Source organism: Poecilia reticulata, linkage group LG17, assembly GCF_000633615.1.
Source record: "Poecilia reticulata strain Guanapo linkage group LG17, Guppy_female_1.0+MT, whole genome shotgun sequence".
In the NCBI taxonomy this organism is placed as follows: Eukaryota; Metazoa; Chordata; class Actinopteri; order Cyprinodontiformes; family Poeciliidae; genus Poecilia; species Poecilia reticulata.
Window position 1 is genome coordinate 29,142,904 of NC_024347.1, and position 25,891 is coordinate 29,168,794.

Here is a 25,891-nt window from a genome sequence, read left to right on the forward strand (position 1 = left end):
GGTTTTTGTAGCAGTCGCATACAAGAACATCAGCAGAGCAGGAAGTGGGAATGAATGTAGATTTGGATATAATGACAAATCCTGGGCATTTTCTTCTCATAAAAATACTTCTAAATTTGGTCACAACAACATCTGGACCTCCGTTTCAAGTCCAGTTTCCTCCAGAGTCGGAGTGTACCTGGACCACAGAGCAGGTATTCTGTCCTTCTACAGAGTCTCTGAATCCATGACTCTGATCCACAGAATCCAGACCACATTCACTGAGCCGCTTCATGCTGGAGTTTCTGTGTTTCCTGGAGGTTCTGCAGAGTTCTGTAAACCCAAATAGTAAAAATCTACTAAAGGTTATGGTTTTTGTTTCTCCAGATCATTTTTTTTCTTGATCATTGTTGTCTCAAAAATCAATAGGCAGATTGCACTTGATTTTCTTATAATCTGATGTTCTGGTTTTGTTGAATCCATTTTGTTTTGTTGATTTCTTGACGTTCCTCTTTAAGATGAGGAAGATAGGAATGCCTATGATTGTTGCTTTTAACACAAAAGATTGTGGACAAATCAGAATAAAACAGTCATGAACTCTGCCGTCGTGGTGCAGTTTAGCTGTGGTTTTGGCGGGATGCTGCCCTCTACAGGACAATTGTGGTGTTACATGACATAGAGAAATTGTTTATTATTGCTTCATTATTATTACTTACATAGAATTAATCTGTGTTTTTAGTCACTAAATAAAATTCTTACTTGATTCTTTGTGTATTTGTGTTTTTTCTGTACTGTAAATATAAAAAACTGAATCCAGACTTATAGGATCTCCTCACTTCAAATCTGTTCAACTTCAACTCCTCATGTTCCAGCCTGAACTGCTTCCAGTCAAGTTAATTTAATTATTAAATAGTAAGCACACTCATTACCTTTAAAACATCATTGTCATGTCCAGCATTAAGAAAAATGAACATTGTGAGTTTCGGTGGGGGAATATCAGTCTTCTGGAAACCAACTCTCCCTTCAGGACTTTTATATGATTCGTAATGATCCTCAGTCATCATCAGACAGAACCAGAACATTTCAGCCTTTTAGGACTGAAAATATTTTGGATGAAATTATTCATAAAGACAATGTAAATCTGAAGTTTCATCCTGATACTTTAACTCCAACACATTCGCCTTCTGCAGCTGTTGGGCAGCCAACAGCTGCAGAAGGCGAAAGCTGATTGGCTGCAGCCCCTCTGCACTGAAACCTGACTCAAAGATCAGAGCTCAATCATGTTTCTGTTTTCAGAAAGTGGAACTCACACAGACGCTGCGACTGAGAGCAGAAATGGCGCAGCAAGCAGTTCAGCTGGACCAAGAAACTTTCTCTTGTTCGATCTGTTTGGATCTACTGAAGGATCCAGTGACGATTCCATGTGGACACAGCTACTGTCTCAAATGCATTAAGAGACACTGGGATCAAGAGGATCAGAAAGGGGTCTACAGCTGCCCTCAGTGCAGAAAAACCTTCACACCGAGGCCTGATCTGGAGAAAAACATCATGTTAGCTGATTTAATAGAAGAGCTGAAGAAAACTGGACTCCCAGCTGCTCCTGCTTATCACCGCTATGCTGGACCTGAAGATGTGGCCTGTGATTTCTGCACTGGAAGACGACTGAAAGCCATCAAGTCCTGTCTATTCTGTCTGGCCTCTTATTGTGAGAAACACCTTCAGCCTCATTATGATGTTGCTCCTTTAAAGAAACACAAGCTGGTGGAGCCGTCCAAGAACCTCCAGGAGAACATCTGCTCCGTAGATGAACATAAAGGTCATGACACAGTGTCAGCTGCAGCAGAAAGGACTGAGAGGCAGAGAGAGCTGAAGGAGAGATGAGGAAACATCCAGCAGAGAATCCAGGACAGAGAGAAAGATGTGAAGCTGCTTCAWCAGGAGGTGGAGGCCATCAATCACTCTGCTGATAAAACAGTGGAGGACAGTGAGAAGATCTTCACTGAGCTGATCCGTCTCCTCCAGAAAAGAAGCTCTGAGGTGAAGCAGCAGATCAGATCCCAGCAGGAAACTGAAGTGAGTCGAGTCAAAGATGTTCAGGAGAAGCTGGAGCAGGAGATCAGTGAGCTGAAGAGGAAAGACGCTGAGCTGGAGCAGCTCTCACACACAGAGGATCACAACCAGTTTCTCCTCAACTACCCCTCACTGCCAGCACTCAGGGAGTCGACACACTCATCCAGCATCAACATCCGTCCTCTGAGACACTTTGAGGACGTGACAGCAGCTGTGTCAGAGCTCATAGATGAACTACAGGACGTCCTGAGAGACACATGGACAAACATCTCACTGAAAATCTATGAGGTGGATGTTCTACTGTCAGAACCAGAACCAAAGAGCAGAACTGGATTCTTAAAGTATTCAMGTGAAATCACAATGGATCCAAACACRGYTMACAWWAWKMTGGYWCTRTCAGRKGGGAACAGGAAGGTKACRKKRATGRATCRRYRTCAGTTTTATCCCAGTCACCCAGASAGATTCACTCACTTCATTGAGGCTCTGAGTAGAGAGAGTCTGACTDGACGTTGBTACTGGGAGGTGGAGTGGAGCGGTTTAGGGGTTTTTGTAGCAGTCGCATACAAGAACATCAGCAGAGCAGGAAGTGGGAATGAATGTAGATTTGGATATAATGACAAATCCTGGGCATTTTCTTATTATAAAAATACCTCTAAATTTGGTCACAACAACATCTGGACCCCTGTCTCAGGTCCAGTTTCCTCCAGAGTCGGAGTGTACCTGGACCACAGAGCAGGTATTCTGTCCTTCTACAGAGTCTCTAAAACCATGACTCTGATCCACAGAGTCCAGACCACATTCACTCGGCCGCTACACGCTGGAGTTTCTGTGTTTCCTGGAGGTTTGGCAAAGTTTTGGAAACCCAAGTAGTCAAGATCTACTAAAGTTTGATTTTTGTTGTTTTTGTTTTTCATGATCATTGTGAGTTTATGTCTAAAGTGCTCAGAAATCAATAGACTGAATAGACGACCATTGTTTTTCTTAAAATCTGATGTTCTGGTTTTGTTGAATCTGTTCATTTCTTGACGTTCCTCAAGATGATCAGCACAAGAATGCCTATGATTGTTGCTTTTAGCACAAAAGATTGTGGACAAATGAGAATGAAACAGTCATGAACTCTGCCGTAGTGGCGCAGAGTTTAGCTGTGCTGCCCTCTACAGGACAATTGTGTACATGACGTAGAGAAATTATTTATTATTGCGTCATTATTTTTACTTACATTGAATGAATCTGTGTTTTTAATCTCTAAATAAAATTCTTATTTGATACTTTCTGTATTGGTGTGTTTTCTGTACTGTAAATATAAAAACCTGGATCAGATTTCCAGGATCTCCTAACATTGTGCAGCTCCAACTCCTCTTGTTTCAGCCTGAACTGCCTCCATTTACACAAATTAAAGTATTAATTTCCACCATACAGAGAAACAAAAACTGAGCTACAGAGAGGGAATTTCAGTCTTCTGGAAACAAACTTTCCCTTCAGGACTTTTACATGATTCATGTTGATCCTCGACCATCATCAGACAGAACCAGAACATTTCAGCCTTTTAAGACTGAAAATATTTTAGATGAGATGATTCATTAAGAAAATGTATTTTGTAATTATATTAAATCTGGAGTTCTTTAACTCCAACACACCCTGTAACTCTTTAGAGACCAGATTAGTATTTATCATCATATTAAGTGAAAAGTTTAACAAGTAATATTACAAAAGAAGACAAACTTTAATTAGTGTAAGTATGAATAGTATTGATTTATACAATGAAAGATCACAAAATTAACATTTTGAATTCAAAAACTCTGTTTGCTGCTAAATTATTGAATACATGTTCACAAAATCTCACAAAGAATTAGACAAATAGGAAGTTTATTTATGGTGATCCAGAAGAAATTCATAGCTAATATTAATGAAGGTATAACAGAAATCTGCGAGAAGTTATCTTTAATCCATAGTAACAATTATTGGATTCAGTGTCTTGTAATAACACAACTATCCTGTAGGTGGCAGTGTGCCATCACAGAGAGATCTAGAATGAAACTACGTGAGTTTTATTCTGTTTACCACAAAAAATAAAAAATAAAAATCAAGAACACAACACATAAAATAAACTCATATCTATAATTAAGGTAAGGTAATTTTATTTATATAGCACATTTTCAGCAATAAGGCAATTCTACGGAAGAGGATTAGGGCTACTGGAAAAAAAAAACAGTTCTGACTTTAATCTCAGAATTCTGACTTTTTCTCAGAATTCTGAGATTGAAGTCAGAATTCTGAGATTAAAGTCAGAATTCTGACTTTTTCTCAGAATTCTGAGATTGAAATCAGAATTCTGAGATTAAAGTCAGAATTCTGACTTTAAACTCAGAATTCTGAGAAAAAGTCAGAATTCTGAGATTAAAGTCAGAATTCTGACTTTAAACTCAGAATTCTGACCTTTTTTCTCAGAATTCTGACTTTAAACTTAGAATTCTGACTTTAATATCAGAATTCTGACTTTATTCTCAGAATTCTGAGATTAAAGTCAGAACTGTTTTTTTTTTTCCAGTGGCCCTAATCCTCTTCCGTACAATTCAAAGTGCTTTACATGAGTTAAAAGAAAATACAAACAAAATCTGTCAGCAGCCTGACAGATTAATTAGACAATATCTGTTGTTTCATGTGTGTCAGGGCTCAACGAAATAAAAAATGATTAGCTGGTTTAACTATTTTCAACATGAATACGTAAAAAAAACTGTCTGCACATAAATTTCAGAATAAACTCATTTTGGTGCATTTGTTAATGAACAACAAAAAAGTGAAGAGATTTAAGTTAATAATGTTTCTATGGGTTCACAGAACTCAGCAGAAAGTGCCGTGTTGTACATCCTAACTCCAGCCAGCAGCGGTTCAATGAATCTGGTCTGGACTCTGTGGATCAGAGTCATGGATTCAGAGACGCTGTAGAAGGACAGAATACCTGCTCTGTGGTCCAGGTACACTCCGACTCTGAAGGAAACTGGACCTGAGATGGGGGTTTTGATGTTGTTGTACCAAAATGAATTGCTACTTATCTCAAAAAGGAAAGCCCAGGATTTATCATTATGTCCAAATCCACATTCATTCACACCTTCTGCTCTGCTGATGTTCTTGTATGCGACTGCTACAGAAACTCCCTTCCCTCTCCACTCCACCTCCCAGTAGCAACGTCCAGTCAGACTCTCTCTGCTCAGAACCTGAAACCATTCAGTGAATCTGTCTGGGTGACTGATGCGCCATTGTTGTTGTCGACGTGCAAAAGTGACCTTCCTGTTCCCCTCCGATAGTACCAGCTGAGGGTGTGCTGTGTTTGGGTCCAGTGTGATTTCACGTAAATATTTTAAGAAGTCCGCTCTGGTCTTTGGTTCTGGTTCTGACAGTAAAATACAGTGATCAGTGTAGAGTTCAATCTCAGGCCATAACAGACTGTGTAGGACGTCTGCTGAAGAAGATTTCTGATGGAGGTTCTTGAACGGCTCCACCAGAATGTGATTCTCTAGATAGAAATCTTCATAATGAGGCTCCAGATGTTCCTCACAGTAAGTGGCCTGACAGATTAAACAGGACTTGATGGCTTTCAGCTGTCTTCCAGAGCAGAAATCACAGGCCACATCGTCAGGTCCAGCATAGCGGGGATCAGCAGGAGCAGCAGCAGGAGCAGCAGCAGCTTGGTGTCGATTGTTCGTCAGCTGCTCCACTGCAGCTGCTAATATGATGTTTTTCACCAGGACAGGCCTCGGTGTAAACGTTTTCCTGCACTGCGGGCAGCTGTAGACTCCTTCATTCCAGTGACCCACAATGCAGTTCATACAGTAGCTGTGTCCACAGGGAATAGTCACCGGCTCGGTCAGTAGATCCAAACAGATCGAACAGTTGAAGGTGTTTCGGTCCATCTGAACTGCCTGTTCTGCCATTTCTCCTCTCAGTGACAGTCACTGTTTCAGCTTCACGTCATTAAAACAAACTGAAACTATTATCTGTCAGCTTTTGTTGGTACACCCATATTTATATCTGAAGGAGGGATGGGTAAAGAAATATGCGAACAGACTGGACCTACTGTGAGACAAGGAAGATATGGAGGAAATATGTCTGCTATTCCAGTCAGAGAAATGCTGTAAGAGATAAACATGAGTGTTGGCATGCAGGGTTTCCTGTCTTTCATTGGTGCTTGTGTATATAGTCTGTTTTTAACATTGTCTATGTATTTTATGTTGCTTTGAATCTTTGAAATGCCTGTTCTGGAAAAATAAAATAATGGAACTAAACTCTATGTCTACATGACAGACTGGTGTGTCTCGTCAAGCCTCTTTAAAGTTTTTATTAACATATTTTATTCTGAATGCTTGCTTTGTATGAACAATCCTATGAAGCCTCAGAGGTTCCACACGGGGAGGTGTCCTGTTTGGGGAAGTTTCTGCAGCAGATTCCTGGAACAACCTGAAATCCCTCTGTCCAGAAGAGGGCAGTCAGTCCAGTCAGTCCAGCTGAGATGTGATGCATAATGCATAAACTCTCACACCTTGGCTAGTGAGTGAAAGTTTGAAACAGAAACACCCAAAGAGTTTGGAAATCCCCAACAGGAGACCTGACTGGTACTCCATAGGCCAGCACCTTTGTAGAAAAGAGGGAGGATTTTACAGGAGCTTCCTGTTCACCTGGTGACTGAATAATCTTACCAAGTGTCTAATTTCTAGTATTTATATCTTAGTATACTTGAAACAAGAGAAAACTAACTTACTGGTAAATTTTCAGCCCGACATGGGGGCTTGTTTTAAGTCAATAATTGCGTAATCTTGATGAAAATCCATTAGCTCCATTGGCAGATTATTTGTAACAAGACATTTTTTTCTTTTTGTAATTGACATAATTTTCCAAAATCATGTTTTGTTAATATTAAGGAATCATTTACTTAAAACAAAGTCCTATATCTCACTGAATGGTTACTTGTAAGTTAGTTCACAGAGTCCAGAGCAGATTCACTCATCCGCTGCTGGCTTGAGTTTTTGCTGAGCTCACAGAACTCTATTAGTCCTGCAGGGTTAAAATAATGTGTAACCCTGCATCATTATTTTCTTGATCATCGCTGTTTTATGTCAAAACTGCTCAGAAGTTAATAGTCAGATATTGTCAGCACTTGCTTGTCTTCAGATCTGATGTTATGATTCTGATTGGTTTGTTCATTTCCTGACTCTATACTCTATTGGCAGCAAAGATTGCGAACTAAAATGAGAAATGGTTCCAAATGTTGAAAATGTTAAACCAGTTCTTTGATCCTGTTCTTGTTTGAACACATTTTTTTTAGTCTTGACACACATGAGGCAACAGATATTTCCTCACTGTGGTCTTGAGCTGATTTCACGTCTTGAAGAAACTTCAAAATAAAGCTGTCCTGTTGCTTCACTGTTTCTCTACTGGTGATGGGACACTGTCCTCTACAGGAAGGTTGTATTATTACATGTGATTGTTTATTATTGATTCATTATAGAATGAATGCGTTTTTAATCATTGTAAATAAAATTACATTTTTGACAGAGTTACTGTGTAAGGAAAACCAATCAAAAAGCAACAAGTTATGAATTGTGTGACATTGTGGCATATAACATAACTTTGCATAATTTAAATATTTTTATGATGCGATGTCCCATAATTGTCTAACCGTCAGAATAAAGATGCAGCACCAAGCAGCCATGAGCTGTGGTAGGATTGGACAGGTAGGATTAATCATTAAGTGAATATTATTAGGAACATTATAGTTTATTTATAACTGCTTATTGTGAAAAGTGTCCTGAGGTGCTAGACAGAACTGAATTGATCAGAGGGCTTTGTAAAAACAGTAGAATTGTGCTGTGAATCATAACCACATGATATTTGGTATTATATGGCTCAATATGCACATATTAAGCCATAAAATATTTACGCTGTTCCACCACTAGAGGTCTCCCTGCAGCTCACCTGCTCCTCTCTGTGTTTACCTCCCAACCCCAGCGCTGCTGTAACGGTGGCAAACTGGACAAAAAGCACCATCTTCAGCCCGGTGAGCCAGAAATACTGATGTAAGCTGCCTGGTGTTCCATCCTTCTGGGATTTTTTTTTGTCAGCTGCACCGTGTGTTAGTGCCACTGTCCGTGGCGAAGGTGAGTTTGGTGATCATTGTGGTGAAAAATGGCTCAGTGACTCAAACACTGCGCGACCAGACAGACAGCAGCTACAGGCGCTAGCACCGTTAGCTTAGCATGAAGGATTGTGCACACGGGGATCTCTAAAGCAAATCAAGTTAGCACATTTCTATACGAGGGAATTTTGTGACAACAAACTACTCCGAGTATATTCCTTAAACATGTCCATCTCTTTCCATTGGTTATACATTTTGGCAACGTTTGCTGATAAGTTTGTTAGCTTAAGCGGCTAACAGTGCTACATATCAGTTTAGCTTGGCTAACAAAAATATAAAAAAACTCACTGGAAAAACGTTGCTGGTCCTTTAACATTGTCATTATTTGAGGCCACTTTGTGTCATTGTTTATATCCGCAACACGGGGAATTTAACTATTCATTCACTAGTATATATTTGTCGTGACTATTCGTATTTCAGGCGTTGGTTAACTGGCTAGCAGAAGCTACACCGAGCTTTTTAATGGCCTCCGCAGCTGCCTCTTTGTTGCCAGGGGTTCAAGTGATGACTGTTGTCGAGGAAAAATGTTCATAATTTGGTTTTATGTCACAGTTTTATATCAAACCGCCGAGGTTTGCGGTCCCAGAAGGCGTCAGTTGGTGTAAATAACATCATCAATCTCGCTGTTGGCGGGTTTAATGGTCACTGTGGTGCCAAACTCTGTACCTGCAGCTGCACACTTAACGCTGACAGACAGCAGGACTGGTTGAACAGAATATCTCTGATGATTGGGAGTCAATGAGAGTCATTTCTGTCATCAATAAAAACCTGGTAATGTTTCCGTAGGGGTCATTTAGTTGTTTTGTTGGATCAAATGAAAAATCAAACCCGTTTTAAGCGCATGCTTCCAAACACAGGCTAGAAAAGTGTGGGTTTGATAAGATGGAAAAAAAGCAAAGCATGGAAAATACTTTTATTCCAACACATTACTCTGTTATCATTCTGTTGTAGAAAAGACACATCATTCAGCCATTCATTTTCAGACCCAAGACCTTCTTGGAACGGCACCACATCATAAATCCATCTGTCTGTTTATGCATCCATCCATTTATCCCTTCACGCTTCTGTACATCCACCCACCTGTCCTGTTTTTCTAATCATTATTCATCCATCCTTCCTCTGTTGTACTCACTTAGGATCAATTCATCTCTGTTTTTCATGCGACTCTTTGGCTACACCAAGTTGTCACATGCTTTATTACGGTTTTAGTCAATTATGAGCTAAAAGAAAAGTTGGTTAAATGATTCCTACAAAATGCTTCTTGGCTCCTTGGTGTCAATTTTGAAAGTAATTTGATTGATGTCTTGTTTGTTCTGATTTCTTAACCCAAATTTTCTGCATTGGTAGACCTCAACCAGTCTGTGTGGCAGGCAGTTTAATCCAAAAAACTCTTGCTGTATTTAGACAAATAGAACAGAAATATCCCTTATTGTTCCACACAGTGGAAATACAAGTGCAACAGCAGCTTTAAATATCAAAAGGTGCTAAAAAAAAAATAATAATAATATACTTTACAAGATGATGACATAAAAAAACACTGCAGTTATCAGAAATAGATAACTGAGTCGGATGATTCTCATTTGGTCACATTAAATCTTTTCGCCTTCATTTAACTTTGATAAAAAGTTTTTTTTTTCAGTCGCTGCATCTTCTTTCTAACTTCATTATAAGAAAAATTCTGCATTATTTTATATAATTTTGAAATGGCAAAAACTTGAGTCAGTTGTAGAAATTTGCCGCACAATAATGTATTTTCTAAATAATATGTTTGTCAGAATCTTGTCCACTGTTTCCCAAACATAACAGCGGTTACCGGTGCTTATTTTGCTAAAACTCATACATGCTATTGTTGTTATTATGAAAAATAGTCTCTTATATTTTAATCTATATTAGTTTTTGTGGAAATCATTCCTAAGCCTCTCTAGTGAGATGATTGGATTCAGTAACTTTAAAATAGTTTCTCCGTTAAAGACATTCTAGATTAAAATTTGCACAAAATGTAAAAAATATCACACTTTCCATGTTATAATTAGACTTTAGTAGCTTATTTTGCTTTAAACTGGTTGTCTCCTAACCTCAGATGTTGTTTTTCGTCTCTGTAAACCGTAGTTTGTGTTTCCTTGACAGAAAGTGTGAGGATGTTGTTGACGCCTGTCGCTGCCTCCTGCTCTGTTAAACATCTCCACTGAGGCTCGCTGCTCTTCAGGGCAATCAGACGCTTTAACCATGTGCAGCTTGTGGCTGAGATTTATGGAAGTGACATCTTTGGTTTCATGGATGGTTTAGAGGAGCGTTGCATGAAATTGGATTTGAATTTCTTAAGATACTGGGTTAGGTCAGCCCTCTGCAGCACAGGAAGGAAGTTCTGCTGAGAACCGTTTCTGTACAAATGGACTCTTTTTCGGTGTAATGCGCGCCTGCTGTGGAGAAAAACGGATTAAAAAGGATTTGTTTTTATGTAAAGTTGAGATAAAAGTGAACGTATTCCTGTTGGGACAAAACCTGTACATTTTATTTAGTCAGTTCAGGGGAAAAATGAAATATTGCATTAATGTGAGTCCTACTAAACTCCTCTTTGGAAAAATACTTAAAATTTGTCTGAACTTGAGGACAACTCAGCTGCTATCAAATCACATCAGATCTACTGGGCTTTAGTTAGGCCACTTCTGAGCTTTAAGTCATGAGTCAGATTTATAGAAGTTCCTCTTCATTTGGTTTTAGACCATTAAATGTTTCCCTACTTGCTTTTTGGAAACATGAAGGTATTTTTGCTAAATCAATCAGCGCTAGGATGTTTTTCTTTGTCTGAAAAAGCTTTTATCATCCTGCCGTATCCCAAAGCATCGACTCAAGAAGAGACTGTCGTCTCTACAAAGCCAGAAAAATAAATTTACTTTATTTTCCGCTTTAAAATGGTGGCATTTTAACAGCAGTGTGCATTGTTCTTATATTTTTAGATCCACTCTGTATTGTAATCTTGTATAAAATACACTTTTAGGCCTATTAGGGCCACTTTGTTTCAGACTAGAAACAAACAGTTGATTGTGCCTGAAGCTTATCTGTTGTTTGTACTTTTATTTAATTTGAACTCATTAAAGAAGCTGAAACATCAGGCTGTAACATTTCTGTTAGATTTCTTGGGGTGAGAAGAAGAATTCAGTTTTTGTGGGGATTTAATGACTAAAATAAAGCTTTAAACATGTCAAAATTTGACAGGTTGAAAATAAATTTGCATAATGGAAATGCCAATTTATAAAAAAGAAAATAAAAACTAATGTCTTTGAGTTTTGGCACTGTGATGAAGTGGCTTTATGGTTGTATGGAAATTGGTTTATTTAGCAAAACTGATGGAAACACTTATTCGCATCATGAGTCACATGATCAACAACAAGGTGTTTCCACTGGTGAAAACTACAAAGAACAAGACAGGAAGTGGTTGGAGAATGACAGCTTGGTATTTTTTTATAGTGTGAACTTTTTTATTCACATGTAATTTTTAATTACGTTTCTTATTTCATGGAAACACTCCAGTTACAAATTAATGTTTTTATGACGTCAGAATATCAACAAAGATTTGTGCACATTTGTAATGGAAATGCAGCTTATGTGTCTTTGTCCTGCAGCCCATTAGTTGTGCTTAAAACCCAGAATGTGAATAATTTTTATGCCAAAACAGAATCATCTGTTTCCTTCCTTATTGTTGGCCCTCTTACTCTCAGAAACATGGTTTCCTTTTCGTTGTTTTTGCCAATTCTGACCTAAAATCACTCAATAGCTTGAACTGATTCTGTTTTTTGTTTTTCTTAAAGCTGTGATGAATAAGGAGATCATGTCCCGTGTGGTGAGGAAGAGGCAGGCGGATCCTAAGGTGGTCCAGTACGTGTGGGAAGCCATCGAAGTCATTCGGAACCAGAAACAAATCGCAAACATGGACCGGATCTCCAAGTGAGTTCATCGCAGATACGCTGGCTTGTGGAGCGGATTCTTTCTTTTTTTTTATTTTTATTTGCTTGAGCAATTTTATTTCTACCGAATCTGTAAGCATCAAACTTCAGAACTTTGAATTTTAGTTGATCGTTGCAGCAGCTGGAAGAGTTTATGGTCTTTGACAAAGAAACACGGAGCAGCTAGAACTTGACTAAACAGTGGATTAGCGGCGCTTTCGCCTTCTAGATCCAACTTTTAATCATATTTAAAACTTTAAAAGTGTTGGTCCGTTGATATAGATTTTATTTGCATTGAATGTTCTGCACAGGTTTTAGATTGTAAAACTTTAATGAAGGACAAGAAAGACTGCAAATGTTGGAAGAGTTTGGTGTTTGTTGTCACCCAACATAGGATCTTATAAAAATAATTTTCCATGAGCAGCAATCATCAAAGTTACAGAAAATAAAGTCTTGAAGTGTGTTACTCTGTTGAATCCATATATTACTTTCTTTAATATTAAACTTCTTCCACAGTATTATTATTTTAGATGTTCCTGTATTGGATACAGATCTTTCTTTGCAGTGTTTAATGTCAATTTATTGCTGAAGAAACATGGCTTAAATTAATAATTTACATTAGAGCTGCACGGTATATCAAATTGCACTTGTCACAGGCAAAATTACCATCATGTTTGGAAAAATATTAAATAATGTTGGAGCTAATGGAGTGGAAGAAACATTACTAGGTAACGGTAAAATCCTAAAATCATACATCTCTCTAATTTACATTAATTAAAAAATTAGTCGAGATATGTCCAATAAAAGGTGATTAATGTCAATAAAGATAATTTCCTGAATCAGACAATTAAAAAAACTGTGGTTCTTTTTAAATCTGACAGTTTGTTTTATTTCAGAAACATTCTGGATTTATTCTGTTACACATGGAGAGATGGCCTTTATGCTGCTTCTCCTGGCTTTAAAGATGGATTTTCTTTTTCTCCAGTCAAGTTGATTTGTACAGAACATTTCAAGGTGCTTTACATCATAAAAACATCAAAATCATATGCTGGTCAATTTAAAACCACTAGAAGCATCTCTGAACAGGTGGGTTTTTAGCCTTGATTTAAATGAACTCAGCGTTTCAGCCGTTTTGCAGTTTTCTGGACGTTTGTTCCAGATGTGTGGAGCAAACCCTGCAGACCTGAATGATCTGGATGGTCGACACAACAGCAGATCTTTAATGCATTTTGGTGCTGAACCGTTCAGTGATTTATAAACACACAGCAGCATTTTAACGTCTTCAGAGTTGGTGTGACGTGCTCCATCTTCCTGGGTTTAGTGAAAAGTTCTTTTCCTCAGGCAGACCTGTGAAGAAGCTGTTGCAGGAATCAATGCGACTAAAGATAAATGCATGGATGAGTTTCTCTAGATCTTGCTGGGACATTAGTTATTCAATCCTGGAAATGTTCTTCAGGCGATAGAAGGCCGACTTTATCTGACTCTGAAGGTCAGAGTCCAGTTATCAAAGCTTTTAAAAGGTAACAAGAGGATTTTCCACAAAATCCCCCCAAAAAGCTGCTTCTGGTTGGTTAACTTTTTCCTTCTCTTGGCAACATGAGGTTAAAAACATGAGACAAAGAAGCCACTAAAACGGTGATCAATACTTGTTGCTGCGCTGCTGACACGAGGCTCATCCATCCCATAATGCATCACTCCTCCATCCCTCAGTGGCGGGTTGATGATCCTCCGCCGCTCTGATGCTTTATGGCTCAGCGTCCAGATTAATGAACAGCTCCTCTGCTGCAGACCAAACCAAACGCTTTCAGCAAGTTGGCGAGCACCTTGGGAGCTGGCCGCTCGCCAAATGAGTGTCGGCGGAGAGTGGCTGTTGTCATGGCAACAGTACGCAGCGGCGTGCAACGGATAGCTCCTCTCTCTCTCTTTCTTTCTCTCTCTCTCTTTCTCTCGGCCTCCACCCTGTCTCGCCCCTCTGCAGCTTAATTTGAGCGTGAGCTCAGCGGCTGGCGAGGTGGCGGTGATTACGTCGGCTCTGGGGGAACCGAGGGCGACGGGCGGCGGTGGGAGAATGATTAACCAGCTAGCCAACCAAACAGCTTCAGATCAATTAGTTATTTATTACCAAAAAGGTTCAGTTACCTGCAGATATCCTGCCGGGTTTTTTTATTGAGAAGAAGAGCACGAATACAGGTTTTTATGCTGTTAAATGAAACAAATATGTTTTTGTTTTCGTGTTTAGTTTAGGGGTGGGCATTTATCGTACCGTTTCTCAAGAGACACTGTAAAAACACAAAATCTTACCAAGTATTTTTCTAGTGCTAATATCTTGGTTTTGTCTTATTTCAAGTGGACCAACTTAAAACTACACTTTCAGCCACATATAGGAGCTTATTTTAAGTCAATAATTACTTAATATTGGTGAAAATGTTCTAGTTCCTTTGGCAGATTATTTTACTTGTAACAAAACATTTTCCTCTTTTGAAATAATCTGCCAGTGAAACTAGAACTTTTTCATCAATATTAATGAATTATTTACTTAAAACAAGCTCCTATATGTTCCTGAACAGTTACTTGTAAGTTAGTTTTCTTTTTTTTACGTTTACGAAGATATTTGGTTTAGAAACGAGACAAAAGATACTCGGTAAGATTTTGCGTTTTTGCAGTTTAAGAATTAAAATTCATTCTTGTCACAATAAATTTAGATTAATGATGTTTAAAACCTCCCAAAATTGTCTGTATTTTTGGGATTGTTAATCTTACCACTTTTTCCATTTTTTTTCCTTTTTCATTGAGAGCATCAGTAGATATTAAAACATTATAAAAATATGGTTAAATGTAGTTCCTGTTGGCCGAAAGAAGTTTATCATCAGATGTTAAGAGGAGGATTTGTGGAGCTGTGTCACACCAAAAGTTACATAAAAAGAAGTAATAAATTGTTAATATTGTCACTTTTATGCTAGTACAATACTGTCACAAAATATTGTGATAAAACTTTAACTTTGTATCGTCCGAAGTCCTGACAAAACACGAAACTCTGCTTTGATTTTTTCCATTTGGTAATTCATTCGATTAAATGCAGTTAATGCAACATTTAATGTGAAGATGATCGATAAAACAACGTGAATCCCTGAAGCGATACGTAAACTCAACAAACACACGTTTACAGCAGGCGATCCAGAGTCTGGCTGGTTTATTTCTGGTTCTGTGATAATCGGCTGCTTGCAGGAAACGATCAGACTTCACCTGTTTAATGGGTTGAATCGTTTCCCGGTGCTTCCTGACGTTCGGACCGTTTCGTTCTGTAATCTTGGCTGACCCGGGTTCGGCCGTGAGGCTCGCTCCGCTCTTTTCTCACGTTGTTAACGACCGAACAGAGACGGCGACCTTCCGGCTCAAGGCCACAGCGGAGGGTTCGTGACCTTTCACACCGAGGTTCCCTGCAAGTCAGCAGGCAGCTGCAGGAGTCAGAGGAGAATTTAAGGTTCAGCTGTGCAGCAGAAACGTTGTTAGAAAAATGAGAGAGAAGTTGCACGTAAAATTTTGAAGCTGAAAGAACATGTTGTATATTTATGACTCCTCTAATCCAGCTGATGCGCTCTACCAACTTTTTACTCTCTCTTCTCATAACTCTGAGGTTTCCAAAATATCACAAATCACATTTTTTTCCTAAAGGATGAAACGGAGGTGTTCAAAGCGCGGCGAGGGGCCCGTTTGTGGTCCTTGCAATGATTTCTTAGAGGATTCAGAATGACACAAATCTGACCCACCACATGGATACTGTTTCATTTTTTAGAGCAGGATTTCCACTAATAAAATCTTAAAATGGAAAATTTTTAGGCACAACACAAAGTAGTTTTTTTACTTGATGTAGCAGTTAGTAGGACCACAAACATTTAGCAACTTTTACTGAAAAGCAGGCTTTGGATAGACCCTTTTGTTAATCTGCAAAGAGAGCGACCCACATGCAGCGGCCTCAACATTTCAATCTCAAAACTTGTATTCATTTCTTTTAAAGGTGCAGAATCATGTAAAATGTAACTTTTTTTGTTAGCTTTACATCATGTTATTCCCTCATGTTGCCTTGATTCTTTCTTGCATGTTTGAGAAATCCTTTAACCTCCTTGGCATCCTGTTGAAAACGCCTGGCTGGACTTAGCCCCGCCTTCGAGGCATCAGCACCTTGAAGGCCTTTTCTTGGCTCTGTCCTCTGCAGGTACCTGAGCCGGGTGTTCGGCATGCACCCAAAGGAGACGGCGCGGCAGCTGAGCCTGGCGGTGAAGGACGGGCTGGTGGTGGAGACGCTCACCGTCGGCTGCAAGGGCTCCAAGGCCGGCATCGAGCAGGAGGGCTACTGGCTGCCTGGAGACGAGATGGTGAGTCCACAAACCGGATCCTGGAGGTCACCGGGGGCAAAAATGTACAAAATGATAGAAAAAAAACACATTTTACTTATTCTGTTTATTTGTTAACGTGCATTTCCGTTTACACGTATGGTTTAGCATTATTTAGTCAGATAGTTTAGGGTTCACTGGTTAGAGTAACTTGATTTATATTAGAGATGCACTGATCTGATATTAATATCTGTATCGATCCCTATATCGAAATAACATCTAGATTGAATATCAGTGACAGTGTGTCCAATCCAGTAAGAGCAGATCTATTCAGTCTAATTCTATACTTTGTGACGTCACACTTTATTATTTATATTCAGCATTTCTAATTGGACTTTCTGAACCAGTTGAAAGGTTTGTTGCAGTTTATTTTTATGTTTCACCAAAATGAACAACCTGTTGTTTCTTCCAGTTTCAGTTTCTTTATTATTTATTTTACAAGTTAAAGTTGTTTTAACATGTTTGACCAAGTTACTGAAGCAGTTGCTGTATTTACATGTGTTTTACTGACATTCAGTACATTAAAATAAAGTTTTTAAGCCTTTGAGCAGTTTTTTCTGTATCTAAGCCTCAGATATCAGTATCAGAAGTTAAAAAAGTGGATCAGTGCATCCCTAATTCATAAATATATCAAGATTTTGGCTCCATTAGTCGTGTCTGTAGGCTTTTTAATACCTGAAAACAGAAGATTGTTTAAATTTTCTCAGTGAAAATCACCGTAAAGGTGAAGATGCCTGAGATTCCCTCAACGTAAATGAATCTGTTACCAAATGAGAGTGATGTGGGGGCAGATGGGACGTCTGCAGATGTCGCAGTCCTGTTACTGCAGCCGTAGACGGTGATGAGTAACGAACGGCGCAGCAGACGGCGTGAGGCCATCTGTCGACACGCCGTTACGAGTCTCGGCTGCAGCAAATCGCTGCAGATCGTCCTTGAGCTCCTTTTTATTCTGATAAACGTCTCAAAACAAAATGGAGAGATGACACAAAGCGCTGAAATCAGTTCTGTTGGAGAAATTAGGACAAAACTTAACACAAGACAGCCACAGACTTGGTTTTAAGGAGATTTTATGTGATAAAAATGGAAACAAAATTGTTTTTTGCACTGCAAAAATTGTATTTTTGTTTTATTTCAAGTCTTCTAACTTGCAGGGTAACTTTTCACAAAGATATAGAAGCTTATTTTAAATCAGTAATTCCTTAAATGTTGATTTAAAATACTAGTAAACTGATGACTTATTTCACTTAAATGTCTTGTAGGTGAAATAATCTGCCATTGGAACCAGTACATTGAGTTAATATTAAATAATTATTGAATTACACTTCACAACTTCTCATTAGTTTGTCGGTTTGTCTCATAAAATCCCAACAAAATACATAAACAACTAAAGTGTGTGGTTTAATACTTTAGCAGAGCACAGAACTTAAAATATGTTCCTAATGTTCTTCCTTCATGTTTTTGTTTCTTAGTTGTGATTTTTACGTTAACTACTGACAACTCAGCTGAACTTAAACTTTAGCAAAACCTGAAATTATAATGAAAATGTTTGATTATTTCTTTAATTATCCGTTTATGAGTTCTGGTAATATTCCTGTCATATTTTATGTTTAGAAATTGGGAGTTAATCAGTCAGATGAGGAAAAGTTTTAATGCCAAAACCAGAAACATTTGTTCTGACCTCATTTTTATCTCTGCATTTTGTTTTCATCATGAACGAACAGTGGATTTTGCAGATCGTTTTAGTTACATCATTATAAAATAAATGTATAATTGTGTAAAAATGCAGATTTAGGTCATGCTAGTGATGTCCAGAGGAGCTGCTGTCGTGTTAGCATCATTTAAACACTCCTCTCTGAATCACTTGCAATCACAGGAGCCGAAGGCCGAGGGCAGCAAGGTAAGGCCTGCATTGATGTTTCAAACCAGGGTTTGTTTCTCATTTGATGCCCTGTTGCCCCCCATCGCCTCCCCCTCCCCAACTAATATCATCATGTGAGAAATCAGTCCTGCCACAAATGGTGTCGTAAAGGATCGGAGTGAATCTTTTTTTTTTTTTTTTCCAGCAGGCTGCAGAAAAAATTCACATTGGTTGATTTAAAACTAAAAAATGGTGGAAAATCTTTAATTTTCCTCCAGTTGCATGACTCTGCATGTTTCCTCTCAGCTTTAAGCTGGGCCCTGTGATTCAGCTCTGCTGTAAAAAAAAGCTTCACGACGATCCGACGCAGCGCTGTGGCTACTTTTCCTGAAAGTGAGCGATGATTTTACCGAAGCAGGGTCTGGCTGCCAACCTGCAGGTTTGCTGCTGCTTGACTTAAAATCAAACCAAAACCTGAAGCTTCTCCACTGGAGGAACATCCTGCAAATAATTCAAATCAAAACATCATGAGACGGGGCTGCACAGTGGCGCAGTTGGTAGAGCTGTTGCCTTGCAGCAAGAAGGTTCTGGGTTCGATTCCCGGCCCCGGTCTTTCTGCATGGAGTTTGCATGTTCTCCCTGTGCATGGTGGGTTTTCTCCGGGTTCTCCAGTTTCCTCCCACAGTCCAAAAACATGACTGTCAGGTTAATTGGCTTCTCCAAATTGCCCCTAGGTGTGAGTGTGTGTATGCATGGTTGTGTGTCTCCGTGTTGCCCTGCGACAGACTGGCGACCTGTCCAGGGTGACCCCACCTCTCGCCCGGAACGTTAGCTGGAGAGGAACCAGCAACCCTCCTGACCCCACTGAGGGACAAGGGTGTAAGGAAAATGGATGGATGGATGGATGGACATCATGAGACGTCAAGCAGGTCCAGCTTAGCTGCAGGACGGCAGCGATCCCCCGTGAGCTTGGTAGTTGTAGTTTCTTTCAGAAGAAGTGTGTCCTGCTGTGATCTTTCCTGCTTTTTCTGCTCTGACTGGGACTGTGGGAGGGGTTAGCCGTCTCTGCCTGCTGCTAGCAACCCGCCCTGCTGGTTATTTCAGGAGAGAAGTCACTGAAAGGACAGAGCAGAGTGTGATGGTGAGGCCGGAGGCCCGTTCTCCCTCCGCCGGTACCTGGATTCAGTCCAGCTGGCCTGAGCTGCGTCCTCTGCCTGACCTCAGGAATATTTGCTCCTCAATCAGAAACCTGCTGCGTTTCCATCCCAAACACACATTTTACAAACCAAAGTCTTCAACTCTCTGCCTCAGGCCAGGTTGGGTTGAGTCCAGGTTTCACCAAAAATGATCAGGTTCTGCAAAACTGCTGGGTATTTCAAACTAATTAAGCCGTTTTATTTTAAATGTGTCCTGTATTTAATTGATTTAAACCATTATTATGTTGCTGCTCTGGGTCCAAACATTAAAAACCTGTTGAATCCCACCAGCAACACTTGTTGCCAGGTTTTTTTTTGTTTTTTTTTTTTACTTCTGGAAACGTTGTTTTGGCTTTTTTTATTTTTATTTTTAAATAAAACAATAGGTTGAATAATCTAAGCAATGTAAATTTCATGTCACATGACCTTTTTACTTCCTGCCCCAAGAGGAAGTCAATTAAATACATTAACAAACAAATAAACATAACTAAAATATTTTTGCGCAAATGTTCTTCAAATGATTCTCACTGAAATATTACTGAACTTTTATCTTTTAACCATAAGAAGAGTACATGTAATCATGGCAACAATTGTTGCCGTAGCAACAGAGGTGGAAGAGAACCCAAGTAAGAGTAGCACTACTTCGGCATATTTTAATCTAGTAAAAGTAAAAATAATTTGGTAATAAGTGAAGTACAGAGTAACTGATCAAATTATCAATCATTTGATTTTTAGAAATTACATAATTAGATGGATGAAAATGTAAATTAAGTGGAAATTTTTGTGTTTCAGGACAAAGATGACAATAATTCATATTAGTAGGAAAAATACCAAAAACTGCAGGTCTGTGTCTGTGGTGAATGTTTTTGTTAAAACATGTTTTTTCATTCAGTGGGTAGAAAATCCAGAAATTGTAGTCAAGTAAGAGAAATGATGCTTCATATTAAAACTACTCGAAAGTAAAAAGTACAGCATAGTAGAAATAAAGTAAATTAAGTAAATTTACTTTAGGCAGAGAGAAGTAAAGTAAATTTTTTACCCAAATAAAGTTACTTGAGTGAATGTAACTGATAAATGTGGACAGCGCTAAGCTAGGTGTCAAAGGTCAGGCTGCTTGTTGTTTTTTCCCCACACTGCTTAAAACTATTACCTGTTTTGGATATTCTAAACCTGAAAGAACCTCAAAATGATGGTTTCTATCGGTTGAAAAAGATTCACTGATGACGTCTGTTTATTTCTTAAATTTATTCCAAACTGAGTGCAGGTGTTTCACATCTCTACCTACCAGCAGGTTGTTTATGGCAGGTCCAGCTCAAGGAAAGATGCTTTCCTTTTTTAGATGCTTCCTTCAACAACACACCTAAAGGAAACAACTGAATTTCCTCAGCTGCGGGTCAATCAGGTCGAAACGAGTCGTTCATTTGATCTAAACGTGGTAAAATCCGCTTCTTTAATCCTGGTGTTAAAAACCAGATGACGGCGTTTCACCAGAGTTTGAACGTGGCATATTTCAGAAACCGCTGATCGTTATGGATGATTTTCCTGTACCATAAATTATCCCAGTAGTTAATGCAATAAACAACAATATTGTTGCTTTGAGACCATTTTAATGTGATGCTAATGGCATAATGATGTAAAATCACATTCTCATATATCAATAATCTTTAAATTTTAATGAACATTTAACTCTGGAACTGGAAAACATTTTAAATGTCCAAAGATAAATAAAACAGAAACGACAAATAAAAAGCACCAGACTGAATTATCATCCAGTTTTTGGTAGAAAGAGAAAAAAAAAACAAAATCCTGCAAATAGATATTATTAAAGGTGTTTAACTTATCATGCGAATGATTGGTTTATTGTGTCAGGCCTAGATGTTCTTCTATCTCAAGAGTTTACAGAAAAATAGTTGACAGAACGATGGAATCTCCAGTGGATAAAGGCAGCAGGAGCTTTAATAACCACTGGTTGCATCAACCTGCAGCAGCTGCAGCAGGCGGCCATGTCACCTCGATGGAGGTTTCTGACACCCTGCTGATTAAACATACGATGCTAGCAAGGTGTACCTAATGAAGTGGCCGTGCGTGTGCTGTCCATTGATGAACGCTTTGATCTCAGGCGGCGTGTCCTTGGCGCAGAGCTGCAGCTTTCTGAAGTACCCCACTTATCTTTGATCAGAGTAGCAGCAGGAGAGCAGCTCTTGACTCTCTGAAGGACCATCCACGTGTTGTCGAGTGTTTGTGCTGCTGAAAAGTCTATTACTGGTGAAGTGGAAGTAGATGACCTCTGGGAAATCTGTTGTGGGTTTCAGACTAAATAGATTTGGATTTTAAACATTTTAAAGAGACGGTATCGTGTATTTTTCTTTTAGCTTTATATGATGTTATAAAGTTATTCCCTCACCAAAAACATAACATACCAGGAATGTTGCAGCTCCTCCCCCATTCTGCTCCTTCAGACTAGCCAGCAGCAATTAGCAGGCATCTTCTGAGCTCATTATAGGAGCCAGTTCTCAGCGAAACGTTGGTAAAAATGTTATTATGGGGTTAATGGAGGAGCCATGTTGTGATGAGTTTCAGAAAGAGCAGGAGCTTCTTAAAGAGACAGAGGCCCAATTTCAAGGCGATAAATTATAGTCAAATTTATTTTGTCATCTTTGATATATACAGCATTTTTATAACAACTGAAGGAAGCCCAGTAACTTGGCTGTGCTATAAACGACACTCTGTGCCTGGAGCACGCGTAATAATACTTTAATAGTTTTAAATGAGAATAAATCTGGATTTATTCTTTGCTCCATCAAAGCTGCAAAAATGGATCCCTCTGCTACGTTTTACAACTTTTTGTGTCGCACCTCAGAGTTATGCAGTGAAGATGAGACGGGTGTGATTTCTCTGTTTCATTTTTCCGTTGGGAACTTCCAGATCCCTGTCATACATTATTTATAGCATTCTTCAGTGTCTCTCTCTCTAAAGATCCTGGTGTTTTTCTGTTGATGAGGCCATTTTTCCAGTTTTCCAGTTTTAGAAATGTTAAAAAACGGAAACTTTTGCTGAATGTTTTGTTTATGGCAGCTGCTGCGTTTATAACCTTAAAGCAGCTACATCAGCAGGTCACGAGCACAACACCGCAGAGCTTTGATTTATTAATTCATTTAGTTCTTAATAAGCTGCAATTTGATACAAATTTCCGGCGCTCCGCTCCTAAATCTGCCCAGACGTTGTGTGGGAGGAACTGGAGCGGAATGAGTGTGTGGAGATGAAAATCTCCTGATTATCGTTGATAAACTACGTCGCAGTGGAGGTGCTGGTTAATAAATGGAAACAAATTAAAGTTCTTGCAAGGTTTAAGTATAACTCAGGTTTGGTTATTCTCATAGTGAGATTGAATACCTGCACTTTTTTAGGTTTCACATGAAATTATCTGGATTTTAATCTGAGATTTAGTGGTTTAGGTAAATGTATAACACTTTCTGAAACATCATTGTTTAGCACTGAATTGTGTTAAGTTTTAACATTGATCCAAAATAAGATGATATTGATATATGATTACACAATTTTTCATCCTGCAGCTTTAAACGTTTTACAAACGTGTTCAGTATAAAATTTTATTCTGGAAAATATTTACTCATCCACCAGTTTTTGTTTCAATCAAGGACACAGATTTGTTGCATTGCAGCACTTTCTAATTGTTTGACATAAATTTAACTCCCAGTCAAGTTTTGGCTTCCTGTTAATTTATATCTCATAATGTAGCACTAATGGTGGTTTATGCCAAAAAAAAAAAAATCATGGATAGGAATCAATCAGAGCAGATTTTAGGAGATAGATGCCGTTTTCTTAGAAACGCCCTGAATCCCGTCCAGCAGAACAAACATGTCGGATGTAGTTTGGAGGAAGGAGAAGCTCGTTTCCTCCCTGCTGCGCTCGGCCGTGGACGGGCTGGGGGGGGGTCACCCAGACTGGTTCTCTGCTGTTTGTCCTCTGCAGGACTGGGAGGCGGAGAGCCACGACTGGTACTGCTTCGACTGCCACCTACCAGGCGACGTCCTGCCCTGCGACAACTGCTTCCGGGTCTATCACCTCAAATGTCTGCCGGAGGAGTGCAAACCCAGAGACGGAGGCTCCCACTGGCAGTGTGTCGTCTGCAGGGTGGGTGCTCCAATTATACAGATGCTTTATTTACTTTTGTGTAAATCATCCATGAAGCTGATTTCAATTAATCCAATTTGTATAATAAATTCAGAAACCAGTAACTGTTACATTTTGTAGAGTACCGCCATCAAAATTATCGAAACGCATCAAATGTGTTGGTCAGTATTTAGTTTATCCAGCAGGTTTTTAGCCTTGATTTAAAGGAACTCAGTGTTTCAGCAGTTTTGCAGTTTTCTGGAACTGGATGTTGCTTCCTCATGTTTGGTTCTGTTTCTTTTTTGCTGCCAAGTTGTTCAGTGATTTCTAAACTGCCAGAAGTATTAAAGTCTCTTCTCTGAGCTGCTATCTGAGCCAGTGGAAGGTGATGATGTTGGGAAAAACGTGATTAAAATGTTGGAGTCGCCGTTTAAAGCGTCTTCTGTCCTTTTCCCTCCTTCAGGGAAGTAAAAAGAAGAACCTGAACAAACAGGAGATGTGTAAATACCTGCGCTTCATCATCCAGCGGATGAAAGAGAGGGTAAGAAATGATAATATTCATAACTCTGCTATCACAATATTCACAGCACTGATGTTTTACATATCAATGTTATTTTTGCTCCTGAAGCTGGAAGTGCAAAGTAATCGTTTCCATTTTCTGCTCGATCTGCCGACTTCTGTTATCAGGAGTCTTTTAATGGATTAATCTGCAGAGGACTTTAGTTTCACATTAAACTTTGGCTTTTTTTAATCTAATTTTTAGTTGTTAGATTACAAACAGGCTCATTAGATTTTAGGATTGGATGATGCAGCTTTAAAAATACAATTTCTGAGTTTTAGCTATTTTTTCCTCTCCTTTCTTTTTTAAAAAAGAAAATACAAATTTTGTAAAATATTTTCAAAAATGTATTTTTTTTTTTACTTCAACTTCCCTTCTTGGAGTTTTCCTAATTTCAGAATCTAGCAAAAAAAAAAAGAAAGAACAAGCAGTAAAACATGGTTTTAAAACAATATGGATGCTGGACAGGCTGACATCACACATTAAATCTTCATAAAGTGAAATGTTATTGCTTTTCCTCATTAGATGTTTTATAAAGTGAATATTAGAAAGATCAGACTGACTTAAACTCAGCCAACATGCAGATGCTCAAATCAGATGAAAATAGTTTGAGACGCATTTTATAGACTTTGGAAATGTGTTTCAAAGTCCAATATTACATAATTTATGTAAAAAATTAAATATGTCGAGACACTTTCCACAAGCAGCACGTGTGGAAATGAAAATGCAGTTTATTGATGTTGGTAATGGTCAGATCCAGCTGTTTTCTCTCCACTAATTTATGAATAAAACCCATTAAATGAATCACTTTAAACATTTCAGCTGGATTCAAATCTCTCTACAGCAATGCAGCTTCCAACAATAACCGACAGGTTGCCAGGTGAATCGAGCGTCATTAGACTTCATTTTATTTCTCCCCTGTGAAGGAGCAGTGAAGCTCATCATTAACTCTCCGTTTCCCCGTCGGCTCGCTCCGGCAACTCTTTACGAGCTTGCATTAAATCCTGCCTGTCCTTGCTCTGCACTGCAGGCGGTGGATCTGAACAAAAAGGGCAAAGACACTAAACACCCCATGTACAAACGGCTGATCCACACCGCGCTGGACGTCTCCAACATCCACGAGGTAAAACTGCACCGTCTGATTGGTTCCTAATGCAGATCGGTCATCATCAGATCAGACTGTGCAGAAAGTAAACACGGTTATTAGAAGATAAATACTTTATGTTTACCGAACATTTTCCTTTTTAAGAAGATTTCAGTTTGAAACCTTTGCTCTTATTAAACAGAAAACTAAAATCTCTACATGAACAGATTTAAAAAAGGCGACGAGTTTCAGTCGTGGAGTCGGGAAATCTTTACTTTTGAGATATTTAACTTTTTTTTTCCTCTTCATGACACATTTTGTTCACTGAAAAACACTTTAAATTTTATACAAGCTTGAATTCAGTTTTTAAATAAGCAGCAATTCAGTTACCGTATTTTCCGCACTATAAGGTGCACCGAATTATAAGGCGCATAGAATAGACGCTACAGTTTGGGTTGCTAATTTGTTCCGTACTCCATTATTACACAT

The 25,891-nt window shown here is 38.9% G+C and overlaps 2 protein-coding genes across 4 annotated transcripts in view; both read left to right on the forward strand.

Annotated features, from left to right (window-relative positions):
- The window catches only part of LOC103480016 (tripartite motif-containing protein 16-like), an 18,449-nt gene extending 15,263 nt beyond the window's left edge, over positions 1-3,186 (forward strand). The window contains exon 3 of one of the 2 annotated variants that reach the window (XM_017309952.1): positions 2,158-3,186. In XM_017309952.1, the coding sequence (XP_017165441.1) occupies positions 2,158-2,919 (762 nt within the window). In that variant the 3' untranslated portion in view covers positions 2,920-3,186. The remainder of the gene's footprint in view (positions 1-2,157) is intronic. The other variant, XM_008434750.2, reaches the window with a different exon arrangement.
- Positions 3,187-8,014: 4,828 nt separating this feature from the next.
- The window catches only part of zmynd11 (zinc finger, MYND-type containing 11), a 28,021-nt gene continuing 10,144 nt past the window's right edge, over positions 8,015-25,891 (forward strand). Inside the window, exons 1-7 of one of the 2 annotated variants that reach the window (XM_008434733.2) lie at positions 8,015-8,201; positions 12,049-12,184; positions 16,397-16,556; positions 18,448-18,471; positions 23,619-23,780; positions 24,223-24,300; positions 25,349-25,441. In XM_008434733.2, the coding sequence (XP_008432955.1) occupies positions 12,054-12,184; positions 16,397-16,556; positions 18,448-18,471; positions 23,619-23,780; positions 24,223-24,300; positions 25,349-25,441 (648 nt within the window). In that variant the 5' untranslated portion in view covers positions 8,015-8,201; positions 12,049-12,053. The remainder of the gene's footprint in view (positions 8,202-12,048; positions 12,185-16,396; positions 16,557-18,447; positions 18,472-23,618; positions 23,781-24,222; positions 24,301-25,348; positions 25,442-25,891) is intronic. The other variant, XM_008434734.2, reaches the window with a different exon arrangement.